Source organism: Psammomys obesus, unplaced genomic scaffold (genome assembly GCF_907164565.1).
Source record: "Psammomys obesus unplaced genomic scaffold, mPsaObe1.curated_primary_1811, whole genome shotgun sequence".
In the NCBI taxonomy this organism is placed as follows: Eukaryota; Metazoa; Chordata; class Mammalia; order Rodentia; family Muridae; genus Psammomys; species Psammomys obesus.
The window spans coordinates 7,722,847-7,745,441 of record NW_026596147.1 but is presented as its reverse complement, the minus strand read 5'-3'; the positions used below and the strand labels follow the sequence as shown (position 1 = coordinate 7,745,441).

The window sequence follows — 22,595 nt, the reverse complement described above, 5'->3', positions numbered from 1 at the left end:
TGGCCTCAAACTAACAGAAATCTGCCTGCCTCTGCCTCCCAAGTGCTGGGATTAAAGCCATATGCCACTACCACCCAGCTTGTCTTTGTTTTTGAGACAGTGTCAAGGTTGGCCTTGAACTTGTGATGTAACTGAAGCTGCCCTTTAACTTCCATTCCTCCTACCTCTGTCTCCCAAGTATATGTGCCAACTCCTCTGGCTAGGCTCCTGTTGCAGTTTTTGTTTTGTTTTGTGTGTGTATTGTTATTGTTTTTACTATAGTTCTTCAAAGGATGCTTTGAACATTAATTTGAATATTTTATTACTTATTTTTTCACATTTTATGTCTAAAATGTACTCACTGAAAGCAGAGAACTAGATGTGTGTTTTTCCTATAATCCACACGTAGAAAGTACACTGTAGACAGTTGAAGGAAAGTTGAAAAGCATTTGTTTATCATGTACTTAAAATAATACGCTTGTTAGTTTTGGTTGAAGCAGAAGACATTATGTTAAACAAAACAAGCCACTCACAAAAGGACAAATGAAATGTGTCTTAATAATTAGTAGAAGCTTAAAAAAGCCAATCTCTTAAAGGAGAGAATAGAGGTCACAAGAGACTGGAAGCAGAGAGGGAGAGAAGATATGAGAGAGGTCATACAGTAAGTGCCAAAATAGAGTTGTTAGGGGGAAGCATTTCTGGTGTTTATGGCACTGCCAGGGAGCCGCAGTCTGTAACATTTTATGACAGATCTAAAATGTCTGGGAGAGAAGACTCCAAGTGTCACAACATTGAAGTGATGCTTATCAGTACCTTCATTTGAACATTACACATTGTAAATTTATACATCCCAAGTACCCAAAAATACGCACAACTCAGTATATTTTAAAGATTAAATTAAAATTTAAAAAGACTCTTCACTGGGTAGGTTAGTGCTCAGGTAAACCTCAGGAGTTATATGAGGCTCTGGAAATTATGATTGCTTTTACGCCGTGCTGCAGTTGGAGCTGAGAGAGCCTCCCCAGCCTGCTGGTACAGGACTCTTAACCATTAAGAACAAACGTGAGTGTGCGGCTCTTAACTGTGGGCGTTAATAACAGTTTGCTTGGATTTTATTGGGCAAGCCATCCTTAAGTAGGGAGCGAGCAAAACTCTGAGCATTTGTGCAAATGTCACTTTTTTTTTGTACTCCTGCAGGACATTTTTTCCTAAGAAGATACCCCAGGGCCCATCACCCTAACTGCTAATGTTCCCTAACTTTAGTTGTAAGAGCTGTTTCTTAGGCAGCATGAATGGAGAATTGGTCCAGCCACAGTTCTGAAACTGGATGTTCCTTACTCTCCTTACTACTTTTGGCACATGCCCTTTCCCGTCTTTTAGGGCTCTAGTGAAATCCATAGCTCCTATTTGCTTTAAGGCCATTGCCTCCCAGGCTCAAAGTCATCAGTCTCCCTGTAGCTCAGTGGAAATATTCTGTTCCCTCAGGGCAGGTGTCCTCAGCTGAGTGTCAGGAGGACACTCTCTGACCTTGGCGAGGAGGACTACTGCCTTCCTTATCATGGGCTATGATATTTTTTAAAGGGCTTCTTTTTATAACTAAATTAATTTGTATAACTAAATTACTCTCTTTTTAGAACTAAATTAATTTTCTGTTGGAATAAATTCAAGTACTGGAAAAGGAAATGGATTAAATTCAGCTAGGCTTGGAGACTATGTTTTAACCACTAGCTACTATTTAGTAAATGCTAGGTCTCAAAGGCAGCATGTTCAGCATCCATTATCTCACCTAATCACCTCAGTCCCTTGTGAAGTCAACATCACTACAGACCGGTGGTTCTCAACTTGTGGGTCATGACCCCTTTGTGGGTCGCATATGAGATATCCTGCATATCAGATATTTACTTCACAATTCACGACTATGCAGATTCACAGTTACGAAGTAGAAATGAAATAATCTTGTGGTCGTGAGTGTCACCATAACGTGAGAAACCATATTAAAGGGCCACGGCATCAGGAAAGTGAAGAACCACTGCTATAGACACTGAAAAGAAAAAGGAGAGAGAAGAACCATTTCCCCTCAGTGATGTAACTAATGGAGTGCAGAGCTGGGGTCTCAACCTCATGGTATAATAAAGTTGCTGGGTTTTGTCACTGTCCTGACAAGTCACATTTAGGGGAGGAGAGTTACTTAATGGTACAGCGAGTTGGAGTCTTCTCTGTGAGTCTGTTCAAAGCTGCTTAACTTTCTCCTGTCCTTTGGAATTCTCACACAGTTCTCTCAGAACAACCTCCCTGGCTGCTGGAAGGGGTTGGTAGGGTGGCCGTGTCATAATCCGTGGTCTGCTGTTCTAACCGCATTTGACCTGTATTTAATTAGGCCCGGTTGTTGAGGTACACTTGTATTTCACAGAAATCAGTCACAGCATAGCCGCGGCACCTCAGCTGATGAAGCAAGAATACAGAGGCCGAGACACAGCCCTGGGGATTCTAACTTCAAGAACAGCCCTGCAAGTGGCAGGCTGCTTTATTAAATTATAGTTGAAAATTTTCATCAGTAGAAATCGGAACATCTGATATGTCTTTACGGACAGGCAGGGGGTTTGCTGGATGGTAGAAATGGATGTGAAATAATAGATGAAGGCTTCCACTAGGAATTTAGATTTGACTCTCTTTGAGGTACTCCCTCTAAAGGAAGACTCCACATTGTGTGGGAATACTCATCAGCCATGGGCCTTCTAGACCTGTGTGAAATCCAAGAGACTATTTAGTTGTTGGTGGCCAAGATTAGCATTTTATCGTGATTTTTATCTCAGGCGGTGAAGAGCTTTAATTCTGGGTCAGGGAACAGAGAAGAGGAGAGTAGCTCTTGTCACTAACATCTTGGTCAAAAGCAGAGCCAAGTCTGACCTTGTCCTCATGTGCAGGGCCTTTTCATTCATCAAATACTTGAGTGCCTGCTATGTAAATGGCGGTCTGCAGGTTTCTGCCTCCTAATTTCTCATACATACTCACTGGGGCGGTTGGCTCACAACACGGAGTTTTAGCAAAGATTTGATGTGGTGACAGGTGTAACGCTTCTCATGGCTCATAGTTCCATTCTAATTCTTCAGCTATAAATTTACATAGCAAATAGCCAAGTGGTCCAAAGTGCTGTGATGTCAGCCATTCTTTCTCATTGTATGGAGAGGGTTTTCACTCCCTGCTCTCCGCTAGCTGCCTTTCTCTATTTTTTTTAACCTCTCCTTATTTTGTGACAGTTTCCCAACAATAGCCAAGTCCCAGTAGCAAGAACACTAGCTTAAGTTCAGAAACCATTAGGACGATGCTTTCTTCTGGAAACCGATGGCCCGATTAATCCTCTCGGCCAGCTACACCTTCCTGTAACACACAGACATGAGCCGAGCGTTCCGGGTAGCCCGAGGACATCAACTCATTTCGGTGTGTGTGTGTTCTAAGTCACCATGATCACTCTTAACTTGGCTCTGAGGAAGTTTCTGAGGAAGTCATAGCCGATGGCCAGATTAACTTCAGCATTAATAATAAGAACCTCCTCCTTACTTTACCTTTTGAGTTCAGTTTCCTCAAATACTAACCTTAAAACTGGGTTTTGTGTCCGAGAACTGTTAGGGTTGAAATTAAGCATTTGAAAACCCCAGAAAGGCTGTCATACAAGTTCCAAAACTCTAAATACTTCCCTGTTGTTTAATGTCAATTTTCCTTCATTGCTTATTGGCAATACAGGCCCAACCTTAAAGTTTTGAAGTCAGTGGCATTTTAAAACAAACTTACAGTAAACTAGTAAAAGTGCCGTTTTCAATGCCAGTTTTCTTTTAGATTTCAATACAAACAGTTGAAAGTCAAGTATAGTAATCCAGTTTCAAAGAAACGTTCATAGCAGCACGTGAGCTAATGGAAGCCACATGCGCCATCCCCTCGGAAGGCTGCTGTGGTCTTTGATAGCGTACATAGGAAAGGGATATGTGTTTTTCTAGAAGAACTTTTGGGACAATATTGTAGTAGATCTTCTGTTAAAAGAACCAAGCAGCATTTATACATAAAATTGGGGTTAATAAATTGAATTAAATTGTAAAACACAGGATTTGTCTGATGCTGTGCATCAGAGAAGTTGTTCACTTAACTGTAACCTCAGAGAGCGGATAACTTCCCCATGCCCAGGGGCATCTGAGATAAAACTTGGCAAAGGTAGCACATTTTGCCGAATTGGGTAGCGCTGCCTCATCCCTGTGGGCTCTGAGCATCTCAGAAGCACAGTTCAGGCATTTTATGAAGAATCACTGTATCGGCTGCATGCGGTAATTTTAATTTTGGCAGAAGAGAGGAGGGGGATAGCATGTTAGTCTTGAGGGGCAAAGCTCAGTCAGACTTGGGTCAGAATGAACTTTTGAAGGCTCTACTATTCAGGGGGAAAATATGATAGCCGACACATTCATCCACTTTTTCAAAAACTAACGCCTCTTCCAGATCAGATAATCATGGAAGTCATTTCTACAACACCTGGAAGTAAAGCTGAGCATGAGAATTATATTATGATTTGATTTTCTGCCAAAATCCTGACAAATTAATAGAAAATCATAGACCTTTGGAGCCTGAAGAAATCATTGCTACAATCCGATCCAAACCCTTATTTTACAGAGAAGGAAACAGGGTCCCAGGTAATTAATTTGTATCTGTCTTTAAGAGACTGGATTCTGGGCCAGTAAAAAGACTCGGTTGGTAAAAAGCACTTGCCACCAACCCTGATGACCTGAGTTCAGTCCCAGGAGCCGGGTGGAAGGGGAAAACTGGCCCCTGGAGCCCGTCCTGTGACCTCCATATATGTGTGCACCGTGGCATACATTCCCTCCCAACACAGAACAGGTAAATATGAAGACATTGCATGATATTTTAAAAGTAAAAAGAAAGTGAGTTTTTAGCATGTATCTCCTGATGTCTTCAGAGAATAGGGGTTTCCCAATTCTAAACAACTCAGTGTTCCAACTAATTATTTAGAATTGTAATATGGTATTCAGAATCTGGGATATGAATTTCATGAAGGATAGAGAAGCCTTTCAACCCACAGTAGAGATTAAGTGAACATTTATAGTGAAAAACAAGACATGGAATAATAGATACTGAATGCAGGCTCTCTCTCTCTCTCTCTGTGTATGTGTGTGTGTGTGTGAAACAGATTATACACAAACATGGATGTTGCTAGTTTTTTGTAAAGATTGCCGTTGATTATGATACAATGATCTTTGAAGATTTACAGCTTTCCTTGTCTTACACAGTTGTATGGAGAAGGGTTTTTTAAAGGTGTCCTGAGACAGATATGCTCAGTATATGCTTTTATCATTGGTATTCTTTAGAAATCTCCTTCTATTGTCCCAGTGTGGACGAATGTAAATTGTCAGAACTAGCACAAGAGTTGTGTAGTCTTCCTCATACACATAGATCATGAGCGGGACAAGCCCGAACTGACTAGCTTGAAAAGAAGAAAGTGACATTCATAAAAGATAGGTTTTTATTGTAGTGTGTTATATAGTATTTTTAAGGCCCCCTCCCCCCCGAAACAGAATCCAGATAGAAACACTTCGGGAGCTTGAGTGTCTGAAGGTATTTGATAGACACTGCACATTTCTTGAATAAATGGTTAGTTGGGGGAGAGAAAGAGACTATATCTAACTAAATATAAAGTAACTGGCCAGAAGTTTGAAGAGAAAATAGAGATTAACAGTGTATGTGCTAGTTAGTGACATTCCCTGAGGGGGGAGTGAGGAATGTAGAGAGGTAGGCCGGAAGATGCAGCCAGCTGGCATTCAGAGTGTCCTCCTGTGGTGTCAGGCCTTTCTTACCGGTGTGGGGATGACAGTAGTGAGCACCACTCTACTCTGCAGTGACCCACAAGTGATTTTCTAGCACATGCACGTCACAATAGGACGCCACGTAACACGAGAAGTCCCTTGATTGGTGAGAAGTTTTAAGCCTTCTGGTCTACCAGGATCAGGTTTCAGTTTTTCTCTTCCTCTCACCCCAGCCAGCTCCAGCTGAGGCCTACAACTACCAGCTCCCCATGCTCAGTCAGCATGCCCTTTCATGCTCTACAGGCTTGCTCTTGCCTCTGGTGGTAGGGGGACCATCTTTGGCTCTCTTCATCATTCATCCCACTAACTTATTTTTCGCACACTTACCAACTCACAGACATTCGCTTGAAAACAGTGTCCACAATTTTACTGACCTGCTTTAAACACTAAATGCTCTTCGCTTACAACTGGAATATTTTCAGATCCTCACACATTTTAGCTTCCCTTAGCGGAAACACATCAAATGCTTACTCTGAGCTTGATAGTATCTGAATTATCCTAGTTTGGTCATTTATATACCAATGACTGTATTTAAGTAGATTTTTTGGAAGAAAAGTAAAGCTAAAATAAAGCCTAGTTACTCATGTTTTTGTTGTTGTTGATGTTTTTTTGTTGTTTTTTTTTTGTTTTGTTTTGTTTTGTTTTGTTTTGTAAGTATGATATGGTGGAAGGGTAGCTGTTCAGAAAGAATTCCTTAACCCAAAAAGTACCTGTGAGCTCATGGTTGACTTTCCCTAACTATATTCAAACACATCCTGACAACAGGATGAAGTATAGGCCAGTGGCACTGGAGATGCATTCCAGTGGTTAGGAGAACTTACTGCTCTTCCAGTGGACCCAAGTTCTAGTTTTAGCGCACAAGTCCGGTGGCTCACAACTACCTTTAACTTCAGTCCAGGAAGCTAACACTTTCTCCTGGCCTCTGAGGGTAGCCACACATGTGGCATACATGCATACATACGTGCCCATAAATAAAGTAAAAATGAAAATTTAGACAAGTGAGTTATAAGTCAGAGCTTACACAGAAAGCTGGTATCTTTGAGTCATAGATTTTTAACAGTATTTATGGTTTTGTATTTGAAAAAAAGCAATATGGAGTAGTTGTTGAAAATGATTTCTTTCTTTAAAAATTTATTTTTAAATTTTATTTTATGTGTATGAGGGTTTTGCCTGCATGTGTCAGTGTACACCATGCATGTGCCTGATGCTGACACAGACCAGAAGAGGCTGTCATATCCCTTAGAACAGGAGTCAAAGTTGGTTAGGATCCACTGTATGGGTGCCGGGTCAGCTGCAAGAGTAGAAAGCACTCCTAACTGCTAAGCTGTCTCTCCAACGCTTGGAAGAATTTCCTAGGGGCATATTTTACAAAAGACGAGTTGGCTCATTCATCATGTGGTTTTAAGTTCCCCAGAAACTCTTGATAACGTTAAATGTGTTATGTTGTGTGGAGAGAGCCTATGATTTCTTTAACAGATCTTAAGTGCATAGTGTAAACCTCACCTAATGTATTATATTTTTCCTGAGATAAATACTGTGTTTGGGGGCCATCCTTTATGAAATTAATTAGGGAGAGTCTTAAAAAAAATTAATGGTTTAGTATATTTGGTTCTGTAATTGCTCATAAAATCTGAATTAAACAGAATTTTTTCAAAGTACCCTTAGAAATTCCTTCCATTATTACAGTATTTAAAAAGACTGTTTGTTTACTAAACATGTACCGGTTATCTAGTGTCGGCACTGCGTCGCTGTAGGTACTGGAAAGAGAGTGTTCAGGTTTCCTTCCTCTTGGAGCTTATATTTAGTGGATGAGACAGCTAGGGAGCCGTAAACATGAGCGTGCACACCCAGAGTGAAGACAGCCCTGCCTTGGGTGGTCTGAGCGGTACTCCCCTGGGGTATGGCTTTTCACTTGGGATCTATATAATGACAAGGGACTGGTCCCGGAAGAGTCCACCCCAGAAACAGCCTTGGCCAAGAGCACAGAATAAATACAAAGGTCTTTCATGAGTTCAGAAAAATCCTGGCAGGATCCAAGCACGGGAGGTTGAGAGCCTGTAATGAAAGGAGGTGGTGAGCTTATAAGAAGAGGGTTGATCCCACAGAGGCGGGCACAGGGGTCCGAACTCTGCAGACCCTTGTAGAACTCATGAGGAATCAAATTTCTCTGTAAGTGCGAAAGGCAACGCTGAGGGGTTCATGCAGGGAAGTAGCATGATTTACGATTTCTTGCGAGGGCTTCGGTTGCTCTGTGGAAAGGAGCTAGTAAAAGCCAAGGAAGAAAGGCTGAGCCCCATGAAGCTGTTAGAACAGGCCAGGTGAGAGGATGCGGTTTACAGTAGGAATGGGGATGAGAGATGCGTGGAGTTCGGGGCCCAATGCCAGGAAGCGCTGGTATAAACAGTGTGGATCGACTTGGGAATGGATAAGGAGTATTTGCTCTTAATACGGTATGAAAATGAGACGGCACGGAGACGAATACTTGGAACATCCCGTTTCCATCTTCTTCTGCATCCCACATTAAAAGTTACTGTACATGGTCATAATATTCATTGTTACAGTGAAATGAGCCTTTTTTTTTTTTTTTTTTACTAACCTCCTCGGGTATGCTCACAGTTTATGCCTCTCCCTGTGGGTGCACCGGAAGGAAAAACATCTACTAAGAATATGACAGAGGAACAAACTGTAGAGCAGAAGGACATGCACGAACTAGTTGGTTCTGCTAATTGGCATCTGTGTAGAGAAGCCTTCTGTAATCTCTGCGGAATCACCGAGAATTCCCACCTGCACTTAGAGCAGTCATATTTAGTGGACCGACTCCTGCCTCTTGGTCCTCCGAGAAGTTCCTCCTTTTTGAAGGGTCCCCCAGTACCCCAGTCCACTTTGGTTTTGCTCCTTGGTGGTAGACCCCACACTCTTTTGCACTGATGTTAAGATCACTCTGGGAGACGTTGAGGTCACTGTGGCTAGAGCAGCAACGCTGCCACAACGCCAGCATCAGCACCTCTCAAGTCAGAGCCAGAATAAAGAGAGTCTGAAGGCCTCTGGCTGCACTCCAGTGTTCACGTGGGAGGGAAGGGGAAGGGTTAATGCTGGAGCGCACCCATCCCCCACCCTATCAGCCCAAGTTCATTTGTTTGCATCAGAATTTTTGAATAAAGTTTCGTTTTAAAAATGTTTATATCCTTTAAAAAAAAAAAAGCTTAAATACACTGCAGTAAACTTGTCCACACAGATAGTCCCAACACACAATTCAGCCTTTTTTGTTTTTTTGAGTCTTGAGTGTGATCTGAGTGCCCCCACCCAATGCACAAAGCCAAGACTTTTCCTAGCAGCAACTGTGAATCCCATGTATTTGTTTCTATCTGCTGCTCCTCCACCAGATCTTAGGACAGCTTTTTAGAGGGCTTGGAGGGTTCTAGACTCTGTGGGTTCTATGTTCTATGAGCTATCTGTTCCTGCTTGCTGCTGATTTAAAATAAAATCTACTTGGACATTTTCTGAATTGAATTTGATCCATTAGTAATATCACCTACCCCTCATATCCACCTGAAGCTACAAGGGAGCTGATGGGGCCCTAGAGTGTTGCAGTGGGGAGAGAAGCAACAAACTGAACTGGGCTTTGGGGCATTTATAAGCCTCAAGTGTTGGAGACTGGATTTCTGATGCCCTCTCTCATGAACTTGCTGGGCTTAGCCCAAAACTCAGGGATCTCCAGCTCCAGTGCCTAATTTCATTCATTACATCATGGCAAAGTTGGTTTCAAGTTATTTCCTGAGGGTCCTCTGTACTCTTCTACAACCTGGGAGATGTAGCTCAGCTCAGCTTTAAGTACCCTGACTGACAGCAGGGAAGTTGGTTTACCTTAGAGCACCCAGAAATCTTCTGCAGAGCATATTGTTTGTTACAGGCTGATCTAAGCTTTGGCTTTGGCCAGCTGTGTTAGCTTATTACTTTAAAGAGCATGCTTAAGAAACAACAGTAACAAAAAAAAAAAAGGGAGGGGTTGCCCTCTTACTGGTCTTCCAGAGGTTCTGAGTTCAGTTTCCAGCACCGACATTTGGTGGCTTATAATGGCCTGTAACTCCACTCCAGGGGATCTGGTGCCCCCTTCTGGCCTCCATGGGCACTGCACTCACATGCATATGTACATATATATAAACTAAAATAAATCTTTTGTTTTAAAGAAAAGGCTGCCTTGTGTAAATATAATCAGTAATTAAAATTCGGAGGCCATAAAAACCTACTCTACTGATTGTTTTCATCCTTTTTGCACAACTTTTTTTTTTTTTGGTAGTAAAATTTTATAGAACCCATAAATATAATTCAGGTGGCACTTGGGTATCAGGCGCAAACACCTGATTCCTCTGCTCTCCTACTCTCTTCCTCTTCTGAGGCTACTTCGTACCCCAGAAATGTCTAGGAAATTCTGGAAATCCTTGGGACCCAGTTGTAAAGATTTCAGAGACTGGGAGAGGTGTTCGAGTTCCTGGCTGATACTTAAGGAATCAGCATCTCTCACCCTTCAATGCCAGGTCTTGAGCCTCCCCTGTCTCCCACCAACCCTTCTAGCAGGCAAAATACACACGAGAGATCATGGTCTCTATTCCACTCCAAGCTGCCCCGGCTTCTCCCAGGTGATCATCTGCAGGACACCACAGCCTTCTTCATGACCCTCACATACGCTTCAGTGAGCCCTTAAATCTTTTCTTTTTTACGGCTCCTCGTAGGATGAGAGCCTCGAGCACTCAGCCGTCCCGCGGTTGTCCCGACAGAGCTGCGTGCCCCTTCTCCACGACTCCCCAGAAAAACACTCGCTGGTAGCTCCTATCACCCCCTAATGCCTCCCGCCTCCCAGCCACCAACCACCTTCCTGCCCCTTGACACCAGATAACAAGGTCTCAAAGCCTGCGAAGAAGCCCACTGTCACCCTCAGGTGCTTTAGACCGCTGACCTGTCATCTCCCCGATGACTGTTCAGACCCCTGCTGTGTGTCTGTCACACAGCACTGTGACCTTGATCTCTGTGGTTGTCTCCTCAACTTCAGTAAACCAAGGCAGAGACGGTTGCGGAAGGGGTGCTTCTCTTTCTACATGAGCTCCCAATTGCTCTGGCAGATAGATGCCCGGACCCATAAAGAACCTCAACATCTGAACGAACGAGTCACCGCTACTCACCACAAATGCATTTTTTTTTTTTTTTTTTTTTGGAAACGTGAACAGTCGCTGTTTCATAAATCATCTCCATGCTGATAAGAACAGAAATTATTTTTCAAAGCCTCATTTAACGAGACGTTAATACTCTCGCTGTGCAAATGAGATCTCGCGTTTCTTCAGGGGCGTTTTGCTTGCTGGGATCACCGGCGCCTCCTCCGCGCGTGGATGTCTTTCCACCCGAGCGAGCGGAGTCCGCTGCGATCCCACCAAGTTTCAGTGTTCAAAGCTGATTGACTTGGGAATGCGAGGAGTAGAGCCGGGGAGGGGGGGGGGCGGGGGGAGGGCGGGGCGTGGGTGTGTGAGGGACTGTGTGTGACAAACGCTGGGGCGTGCTAGTGAACCCGCTCACCTGAAAACTGTCTCTCCGCAGGTGATGTGTCACCAATCAGTATGTCCCCCATCAGTCAGTCTCAGTTTATTCCACTCGGGGAAATCCTTTGCTTGGCCATCTCTGCAATGAACTCTGCAAGAAAGCCTGTCACCCAAGAAGCCCTGATGGAACACCTGACGACGTGCTTCCCAGGTAACCAGAACCAAAGGAAGCTCTTTCCAAATAGATGTGGGCTGGGGGCTCCAGGCCCTTAAAGGGACACTGTCTTCACCCAGACCGACTAGACACTGCTCCTCCATGACTTAAAACAATAATCATAATGATAACAGAGCAACAGCGTCAATCCTTTAGATAGTGTACCTTTTATTTCCTTTTTATAATTTGATGCGACACTTTTTAACTGGCTACTTACAGGAGAATTAAGTCAACATCATAAGAGATTGGTGAAAATGACCAAGATTCTACTCATCTTTTGCAGTTCAGCCTTCCATAAAAGTACAGACCCAGGATTCCTCAGAAACACCTGGAACATTTAGTCCTAAGAGAACTACAGAAATGCTATCAAAAATAAATGTGTCCTGCATGTCTGTGTTATGAACTGATGAGCCTTAAAAAAATGTTACCTCATGAATTGAGACTTCATTTTAAGAGGAGAAAACTGCTTTTATTTCGGAAATATTAAAAAAAAAAATGAGGACAGGAGTGGAGCTGCCGTGTGAGTCGCCATTGATTACAGTGGAAAAGGTTGTTTGGATAGACTAAATATACAGCAGTGAAGCATTACTCCACTTCAGTTTAGTGGCCCCGGCCGGGGTTGCCAAGTCTGATGTTACAAAGAGAATCTCAAAAATCCTGTTTGTGAACTCCCTAAATTTCCCTAAGTACAGCTGGCTTTGCGTGTGCACATTTTAACCTGTGTAAGTCGATGGCCAGTGTGCACCGGAAGAGGGGCTGCCAGTTTGCCAGCTTGGTGACTACTGAGCCTATTCTATTTCCAGACTGAAATAGAAATCACGTTAAAAGTGACTGCACGGTATAGTTGACGTTCATTCAGTTTTTCAAGAAGACTTTAGTACCTGTAAGCTGTTGGCTGAATCGGCTTTTGCTACAGTGATGCTTGACGATAAAACAACCACAGATAACCAGAGACACGCAACAACAGGCGTGTACTTAGGTCCTGTGTCTGAGGGTGCCCCAGAGGTCAGCTGGGGAGAGAAGCTGGCCCTGTTCTGCCTGAGCTGCGTGTCTTTGGAAAAAAGACCCTTGACGGTTTTGGTCATAGCTTATCCCCTAATATCGCATTGATAAAGCAATCGTGACTTGGCCTCACACACTCACACGCACAGAAAGGCTGGAAGAACCAACTCTATGAAGATTTAGTACTATAACCTACCATCTGTGGTCTCACCATAATACTTGTTGCTTTGCCTCAGAGAAACTTTGCATTGCCTTCTCATTAATGTCCCCTCTTCTTTTCTTTTTCCTTTTTGTTTTTCTTCTTACATTACCTGTTTTGTTGTGCATCTTTTTGGTTTTGTTTTGTGTTTTGTTTTTCGAGACAGGCTTTCAATTTCAGTGTTTTTATATTACTTATCTATTAAGACACTAATGTCAACCTACCCTTGCAAACTATAAATTATCTTAAATGTTACAGCATTTCATTATCTGTTTCCTTTTTCCACTGCCAGACACACCTTTCCCCCCAGGTAGTAAGAGGGGGTGATGCTCTTGACAAACGCTCCCCTCCGGAGCAAGACAGCCCTCTTCCTCCAGTATACCTAGGCCAGTGCTTCAGACATCAAATAATACAGCTGCTTTTAAAGTCTTCATGTTGTTGTGAAGCTTCATGAGAATACACGTGGTTTTCTCAGAAGTGGCCCGATGTCTCCCGTTACTGTAAAATAGGAAAGAATGTAGAGCCAGTATACACTAGTGAAATGCCCATCGTGGCTGCGCAACAAACAGTATCACTAAGTGCGGGTCTCCTCTTCTTTTGGGGGCTGTTGGCCATCAGCCTATGAAGGCAGGAGGAGTAGAGGAGGGGTACAGGGCTCAGAAGGACAGAATGCAGGACTGAATGACATCGGGGACCAGCTGCAGGGAGGCGGATCAACTTTATTCCTGGGGTGAGGGGTATATATAGGAAAAGGGAAGCAGCCAGGAGGTACTCTGATAGGTGCTCGCACTGTACTTTACATGAATTAAACAGCAGGGTCCTGTCACCCATGCAGGGGCACACTGCCTATTTATCATATGAGAGACATCTTCTAAATAAGCTCAGGCAGGGAGTAGGAAGCCCCTCTGGGGGAAGGGAGTCCTACATCCTGCACTGAGAAAAAGAGAGCTTTCCGGTCATGGAGACTGCAATCTTCAGCGGCAGGACCTTCCAACAGCTAAGTTACCATACATTGTAGAAAAAGGATCATTGATGATTAAAGTAGTAACTGCTTCTCCAGTTTTTATGGCAAAGATGCACTAACTAGACTTTTCCATCTGTGTAACACTGATGACTATTGGTCAGATCCAGAAATTTGCAAGGACACTGTATGGATTTTACCAAGGGCAGGGCTTTACAAAGCATGGCTTGGGGGCCTAGAAGGAACGGACCACCTGTCTTTGTGAATAAAGTTTTCTTGGAACACAGCCATCTTGAGGTCTCTGTGTTATCCTCGGCTCCTTGGACATAGTGGTAGAGGAGTTGTCACAGAGGTCACATGGCTCACAAAGCCTACAATATTTACTAACTGGCTCTTCACAGTAAAATACTTACAACCCAGGTCCAGGACACACTAATAATTATTTAAATTCTTCTTTAGTAACAGCACCTTTGTTTTCTTTATTAATTATTTTTATTAATTATTTATTATTATATTTATAGTATAATAATTTTATTATTATTATTATTATTATTATTATTATTATTATTATTATTATTGTCTATTTTGAGACATAGACCACACTGGACTTGAACTTTCTTTGATCATCCTGCCTCAACAGATGTACACCATTAGGCCTGCCTTAATAGCTCCAAATATTTAACTAGTATTTCATTAAACGTGATATTTTCTTGCCTTGCCTGCTTTCTCTCCTTTCTTCTATTCTTTTCCTTCCTTTCCTTTTTTCTCCTTCTTTTATTTGTTGCTTTTCGTTAGCTATGTCAGGACAAAACATCATTGAAGATTTAAATTGCTTAAATTCTCCTTGAAAAATCTATTTTCAATGATAATACTAAAAGTCTAGAGGATTTTTAATACCTTCTTTGTTTTAAAGTTAAGACTTTACTTCTTTTGTAGTTTACTATTTGCAAAGGGGAGTTGAAGTCTAACAAAGTATTACTAAAATACTTGAATTCTCATATTTGATGCATGTTTTACGAATAAAAAGGATATTTTAGAATGTGACCTCTCACTATTTTAGACATCTATATTCCAAAGAGTAGAGTCTTATAGTAAAACTATACATGGAAACAGGTGATAGTATGAGGTTTTTTTTGTTGTTGTTGTTTGTTTTGTTTTTTAAACATAAGTTGAACTTTGAAAATCAGGCTCAACAAATTCTATATACCAGTTTCTATTTAGAATTGCATGCTCATTTGTACTTTTCTGTGTTTGATGTGTGTGTGTGGTGTGTTTGGTAGGTGGTGTGTGTGGCATATATGTGTATTGTGTGTGTGTGTGTATGTGCTTGTGTGTTTGTGGTATGTGTGTGTGGCATATATGCGTGTTGTGTGTGTGTGTGTGTGTGTGTGTGTGCTTGTGTGTGTGTGTGTGGTGTGAGAGACATGACCATGCTGGGGACTGAAAGCAGGGCCTTGTGCATGCCAAGCAAGTCCTCTGCTCCAGAACTACACCCTCAGCCTAAGAATATTTTGACCTATTTTAAAAGAATACTTGTTTTTCATATTTCTAAAGAACTGTTAACCCTTTCACCCAGGATAAGTGCTTAATTACATTGGGCTAATCTTTGTTGTTAGTTGGATCTTTCTGGAGGGAAGGCTGCCACACTTCAGGGAAGCAGAGGACTGTGCGATGGGACGTTGAAGCTGGCGTTAGCGTCAGCTGCAGAATGTCAGTGTGCTTGTTTCATGTTCTCTATCTGATTCATCTCTATCTGGACTCTCACTCAGCCACTGTTCTTCACAAATAAGAACAATAGCATCACAAAGCCCATTAAGCATTGCAGTCTGAAGCTAGGCATGACGTCTTGTGCCTGTAGCCCCACGTACTCATAAAGATAATTGATGAAGACTGCTCGAGTCCATGGCTTCCAGACCAGTCTGAATAACATACACAGGACCCATCTCAAAATAAAAGCACTTTTTAATCTAACATGTTTAACGTGAAGCTCATATACGTGTGTTTTCTGTTTGAAGAATTAATCAGATTTCCGGATTAAAGCAAAGTGTGGCTCCACAGAGATGTCATGACGTGTCTTTAACCGTCTACCTTTGCTTTGGAAGCCATAACAGCATGGGAAGGAGAGAGGTCCACCTGTAGCTCCACTAGAACACAGAGCTTGGCACTCTCAAATCCTGCTTCATGATAAACTACAGCTGTAGCGCCTGGAAATAAGAGAGCATGCCAGACACCATCAGTTTGTCCGGTTAACCCTACAAGTGCCCAGTGGAACTAGCATACTCACAGTTAGACTGATGATTAGAAACACCAGTTACTGTACTAAGGCTTAATAGCAATGTGAGCGTAAATATTGCCAACTTTCAGTTGGGTCAGACATGTCGAAATAGAGACAGAAACAGATTGGATGGCAAGGGGAAAAAAGGTTTGTAGGTTTTGTTTTGTTTTTTCAAAGTAAATACTGGATGACCCACTTAGCTGAAAATTAAAGGTGTATAAAGTGCAGATTATTTCTTGTCTATTCATTTGGGAAGAACTAGAGAAATTTTTCTTAATGGTAAGTAGCATATATTATGTTATGCTCATGATTCTATATGAGTGTATGAGCTTTCCAAGACTGGAAATAATGACTATCCTTAATATGATTCATGGGCTAGAGAGATAGCTTAGCAGTTAAGAATGTTCATTGTTCTTCTAGAAGACCCAAGTTATGTCCTCAGCATGTATGTTGAGCTGCTCACAACCACACATACATATACACACGCTTAATATGAAAAAAAGAAGTACAGTTCAACGTCCTTTGGTAACACAAGGTAAATTAGTTAATCATGAGTTCATACACACACACACACACACACACACACACACAACTTTAGAAAGGGTTTCCTTGTGTAGTACAGGCTGATCAGAAACTACTATGCTTAATACAAATTTTGTCATACCAGTCTTCAAATTATTTATACAAGAGAAAATCATGTACATTTATCAAAAGTAGATCATTCGGTTAAGGGAAGGGATGCAACTAAAAAATATACTACCTTAAGCAATATGCTGAATGTGAATCTCTTCCACCTTGATTAGGATACCCTCCACAGGTGGAGCACAAATAGATGTAGTGCCCCATTGTTCTCACAGACTTCCCTCCCCCACCCCCACCCCCCGCCACCGAGAACCTCAGACTAACTCTAGTATCCTGACCCAAAGTTGAGACTACTAGTGGCCAGTGTTTACTGGGCACTTGCTCTTTCGTGTCACTGCCGTGCAGGACCAAGTTCTAGTAAATTCCCAGGAGCTGTATGGAAATGGATACCCCAGAGATTTGGTTGCCAGCTGCCTCCACGCTACCACCTGCTAGGGCTGTTACAGTGGTACAGGGAAATCAGCAAAAATGTAGTGTACAGTTTGGGAGACTGGAGACTCTAAGTCAGGATGTCGACAGGGCTGTCTGTTCCCTTCTGAAGGCGGTGAGGGAAGACACCGGCCCAAGCGTCTCCTTGACTTGTGTGTGGCCAGCTTTGACCCATGTCTCCTCACGTTATCTTCCGTCTGTGCCTCTCTGTGTGTCATTTTCCCCTTTTCAGAGGGACATTACTTCTAATAGATTATGGCCCATGCTAATGACCTCATTTTAATTTGACTACTCCAGCAAAGACCCTCTCTCTCCGAAAAGATCAGTTGGAAAGGACTACTGGGAGACTGAGAAATTAAAGGTGTGAATTTGGTGAGGAGGCATTAATGTCTTACTGCAATTAAAGCTTGCAAGAAGAAAAGATTTGTTTAGGTTCATAGTTGTAAAGGGTTTCAGCCTGTGTTTAGATGGGCCTGTTTTAAGTCTGCTTTTTCTATGGTAAGATCAGAGCCTGGAAGCAAAAGAGAGAAGAAGAGGCCTGGGTCATACAGTGCCCTTCAAGGGCCCCATTGACCTAAAGACCTCCCGTTAAGCTTCACCACCTAAAAATACCACCACTTCCCACGAGCAACAAGCCCAGGACCAAGCTTTTAACACATGAGTCTTAGGGAACATGCTAGATCTAAACCATAGCAGTAATGAGGTGGGGAAAGAAAGAACAGTCCAACCAATAACACCATTGTTGAAGAGAAAGTTGGGCCTCCGATCCAGCAGCCTGGCCCCTGAACCCAAGCTTTCAGTCTGACCTTGTACTGCTTTGACTGTGATAGTTAACTCATATGAAACTGCCATTTTTATAGGTCAATTATTGGCAGCATTCCTTTGATTTGATCTGGCCTGTTTCTAAGTCATACCATTCAGATCAATTCTGTAAACATCACCACCCTTGATGTGCCTGACACTGACATCTGCCAAATACACAAGGAATAAAGTAAGTGGCCTGCAGCCTGGAGAATTTATACTCTCGGAAGGAATTCCCTTCTTGATTCTTTCTCTTCTGGTAGGGGATATATAAGCATTCCCACAAATGCCGTGAAAGACTGTGTACACCACTGGACAGTGAAACGTGCCCCACCCTGTATTTCTGTTCAAGCAAATGCAGATGTTTGGGACTTAGTGATCAAACTGATAGTGTCTTAGTGTACATGTATTCGTGTATTGATTAGAGTTAATGTTTAGAAACCAGGAAAGCCACCTCCGTCTCCTGACTTTTGCCAAGAAGGACTATGCTCTTATCTGACCGTCATTACCTCAGGAGACAGCTTCAACGTGCAAAGTGGTGGATTTCAAAATTACAAAGCATGTTGAAAAGTGGTCCAGTTCTTTGCGTAGGGTTGAAACCTCCTAGTGTTTCCCCCCATCCACTTTGGCATGTCATCCTTGTTCAACTCATATGTAGGTAGTCATGGTGGTGAGACTTTATGGGTGTAGCTACAGGTAACTAAGGAATGCTGAGAATGGAAGAATGGTGGGTCCCAGGGCAGAGCATCCAATTGTTTACCCAATACCAAATGTCAACCCTTAAAACATACATGTCAGTAACATTATACAGACTGAGAAGCTTAGAGTAAGTGTATGTGTATCTATGCATAAAAATACATTCACATAATAACAACAAATGAAAACAGGAGCCATGAATTTGAAAAAGCAAGGCGTGGTATACAGAAGGCCTTGGAGGGAGGAAAGGAAAGGGAGAAATTTTGTAATTATATTATAATCTCAAACTTAAGTTTTAAAAAGGGGTGGTCAAACCTAGTTGCCATTTTATAAAAATTTATAAAAGTTAACTTTAAACAAGCTTAATATTTTAAAAATGAGTGCATAATAAAATAATTACATACATATTATTCTCTGATACCAAGATAGCTGTTAAGCCTCATTTCTCTGGTGACCATTTTGGGAAAACATTTTCTGTAAATTTGTGTCACTATGGGAAAATTTTCATCATTTTCCTGTCCTTCACAAAATAGTCTCTTTTTCATGAAGTCCAGGAAAGACTTTGTAGCAGTAACAATCTTAACTCTATCTAACTTCCGTCTCTCTCTTGCAGCAGTTTTCCTGATGTTGGAGATGGAACCCAAACAAGGTCTCACACATGCTGGGCAGAGTTCTACCCTCATCTCCATCCCCAGTCCTCTTCCTGTTATAACACCTTTTCACTCTCAAGGTGGTAATATTCATAGGAGTCGTCAGAAAAAAAAAAAAACTAGGATTCACACTAAACATAATAAACACCTTTGAAGCCTGCTTACATGCCATGAGGTGATACTTCAAATTTGGCAATGTTACTAGGACTCTGGAAGTCGGAGATCTACAGCCTGTGCCTTCCTCCCTCTCACAATGCATCTCTGTTTTTTTTTGCTCTTAGGTGTTCCAACCCCAAGCCAAGAAATTCTCCGGCATACCCTAAACACACTGGTACGGGAGAGGAAAATCTATCCGACCGCAGACGGCTATTTCATCGTGACCCCACAGACTTATTTCATTACTCCTTCCCTCATAAGAACTAACAGTAAGTGGTACCACTTGGATGAGAGGGTACCTGACAGGTCTCAGTGTACCTCTCCACAACCCGGAACCATAACGCCCTCTGCCTCAGGCTGCGTCAGGGAAAGGACATTACCCAGAAAGCACTGCGACTCTTGCCACTGCTGCCGAGAGGACGTGCACAGCGTGCACGCCTCCACTCTGCAGAGAAAACCCGCCAAGGACTGCAAAGACCCTTACTGCCCTCCTCCGCTCTGCCAGGTGCCACCCACCGAGAAGAGCAAAAGCACTCTAAATTTCTCCTACAAGACGGAAACCCTCTCCAAACCTAAAGATGGCGAAAAGCAGTCCAAAAAATTCGGCCTCAAGTTATTCAGGCTGAGCTTTAAGAAGGACAAGACCAAACAGCTGGCCAATTTCTCTGCCCAGTTCCCTCCCGAGGAGTGGCCCCTGCGAGACGAGGACACGCCGACCACCATCCCCCGGGAGGTGGAGATGGAGATCATCCGGCGCATCAACCCCGACCTGACGGTGGAAAACGTCATGAGGCACACTGCCCTGATGAAGAAACTCGAAGAAGAAAAGGCTCACCGGAGCAAAGCCGGGTCCTCTGCCCACCACAGCGGAAGGAGTAAAAAGAGCCGGACTCACCGCAAGTCCCACGGAAAGTCTCGGTCGCACAGCAAGACCCGAGTGTCGAAAGGAGATCCTTCGGATGGCTCGCATCTGGATATCCCCGGCGAGAGGGAGTATGAATTCTGCGACCCTCTAACCAGGGCCCCCCGGGAGGGCTGCTTCATCATCGAACACAAAGGAGACAACTTCATTATGCACAGCAACGCTAACGTGATCGAGTCCCATTTCCCCATGACGCCAGAATGGGATGTGTCTGGCGAACTGGCCAAAAGGAGAACGGAGATGCCCTTCCCCGAACCTTCCAGGGGAAGCTCCCACTCCAAGGTGCACCGAAGCCACAGCCACACCCAGGACCGGAGGTCCAGGAATGAGAGATCCAACAAGGCCAAGGAGAGATCCAGGTCGATGGATAACTCCAAAGGCCCCCTGGGCGCTTCTTCTCTCGGGACTCCGGAAGACCTGGCTGAAGGCTGCAGCCAAGATGACCAGACCCCCAGCCAATCGTACATTGACGACAGTACTTTACGGCCTGCGCAGACTATTGGTCATCAGAGGGCTCATATTTCCTCTGCCAGCTATAAAGAGGTGTGCATTCCAGAAATCGTCGGTGGCGGTAAGGAACCTTCTAGCGCTTGTAGCCTTTTGGAGCCAGGCAAAACCCCCGAGAGTGTGCCATCCTATGGGGAACTCAGCCCTTGCCCAGCCAAAACGGCTGTGGATGACTATTTTCAGTGCAACACCTCTAGCGAGACCGTGCTCACAGCACCGTCACCTTTGGGGAAGAATAAGGAGGACCATGACACGTTGACCTTGGTAGAGGGGGTAAAAAAGCTGTCTTCGTCTGAGAGGCAGACCCCCCATTCCTCCAGGGAACCTGTTGGGCACGAGGAGTCACCGAAAGGGCCAGGTGGGGGCCCTGCTGCCTCTGGTGGTGTGGCAGAGGGGATGGCCAATGGCCGCCTTATCCAACATCATAGTGCCGAGCCCAGCGGCCTGGACAAGAGGAAAGAAATATTCAGCAAAGACACACTGTTCAAACCTCTACACAACACCTTGTCCGTAAACAGCTATCACAAATCCAGCTTGTCCCTCCTCAAATCTCACCCGAAGTCACCTGTTGACACACTACCAGTCAGATGTGAAAAACTGGAACCTTCCCTTGGGACATCCTCGGCCCAAGCCACGCCTGCGTCCCAGCGTCAGCAGGAATCGGGCGGGAACCAGGAGGCTTCTTTTGACTATTACAACGTCTCTGATGATGATGACTCTGAAGAAGGGGCCAACAAAAACACAGAGGAGGAGAAAAACAGAGACGATGTGGGTACCATGCAGTGGCTCCTTGAAAGGGAGAAGGAAAGAGACTTGCAGAGGAAGTTTGAGAAGAACCTCACCCTCCTCACCCCAAAAGAAACTGATAGCAGCAGCAACCAGAGAGCCACCCATTCAGCCCGGCTGGACAGCATGGACAGCAGCAGCATCACAGTGGACAGTGGATTCAACTCCCCACGGTAGGGAGAACTGTCCCTCTGTATACGCATATACCTGCCAGGGCCCGGGGCTTTATGCAGAAAACTGACTTCACAGTCTCAGATTGTGGATGAGGGCTGGGAGTTGCGTGGCTCGTGTTGTTAACCGCCTGTTTCTAACTTCTTTTTCAGGAATTGAAAAAAATAAATGTTTCTGCAGCTGTAGAGATCACCAATCTGGACTGGTGGGTTGGTTCCTTCCCTAAAGCTTGCATCAGTCTAATCTGACCAACACTCCCGGTGGTTTCCTTCTGTTTGCATTGCCAACCAGGAGAAAGGAGTTGTTTGTTTTTGTTTTTGTTTTTAAGTTTGTAAAAAAAAAAAAAAAAAAAAAAGAAAGAAAAGAAAAAAGTAACTTTCTGAGCACAATGAATATAGTCAGTGAGAAGAAAGGGTTGGGGAGTAACTTAGTGCCAGGAAAAAGGCTCCTACCACTTTAATTCCTACCCTGTGTGTGGTTCACTTGCTGAGATGCTTCCTGGGTGTGGACCGTGGCCAGAGACAGTGAAGCTTGCTCCTTTCACAGAGGTTAGGGACCTGTACTCTGTTAGATCAACACAGTCGCCCGCCCTTTCATTTCCCCACCTGTGGAACCCATTCTGTCTGTGTGGACACTGCCCCCCTGTAGGTCTTCAACAGCACTGACAGTTCAGAGCCTGTAAGACCTGACCATCCTCTCCAACGCAGTGAGGTTGTTTAGGTGGGACAAACACAAACCCAGGGACGTCACACTTCCTTCCCCCCTCCCCCCGCCTCTATAACTCTTTCTTCTCATTAAACAGCAACTTGGGATCTA

At 43.7% G+C, this 22,595-nt stretch overlaps 1 protein-coding gene across 3 annotated transcripts in view; it reads left to right on the top strand.

Moving 5' to 3' along the window:
• Stox2 (storkhead box 2) overlaps window positions 1-22,595 on the top strand; it is a 132,409-nt gene that overhangs the window by 101,628 nt on the left and 8,186 nt on the right. For 2 of the 3 annotated variants that reach the window (XM_055593534.1, XM_055593533.1), the window contains exons 2-3: window positions 11,427-11,579; window positions 19,519-21,781. In XM_055593534.1, the coding sequence (XP_055449509.1) occupies window positions 11,447-11,579; window positions 19,519-21,781 (2,396 nt within the window). In that variant the 5' untranslated portion in view covers window positions 11,427-11,446. Of the gene's footprint in view, window positions 1-11,426; window positions 11,580-19,518; window positions 21,782-21,931; window positions 21,985-22,595 lie in introns of all 3 variants that reach the window. The other variant, XM_055593535.1, reaches the window with a different exon arrangement.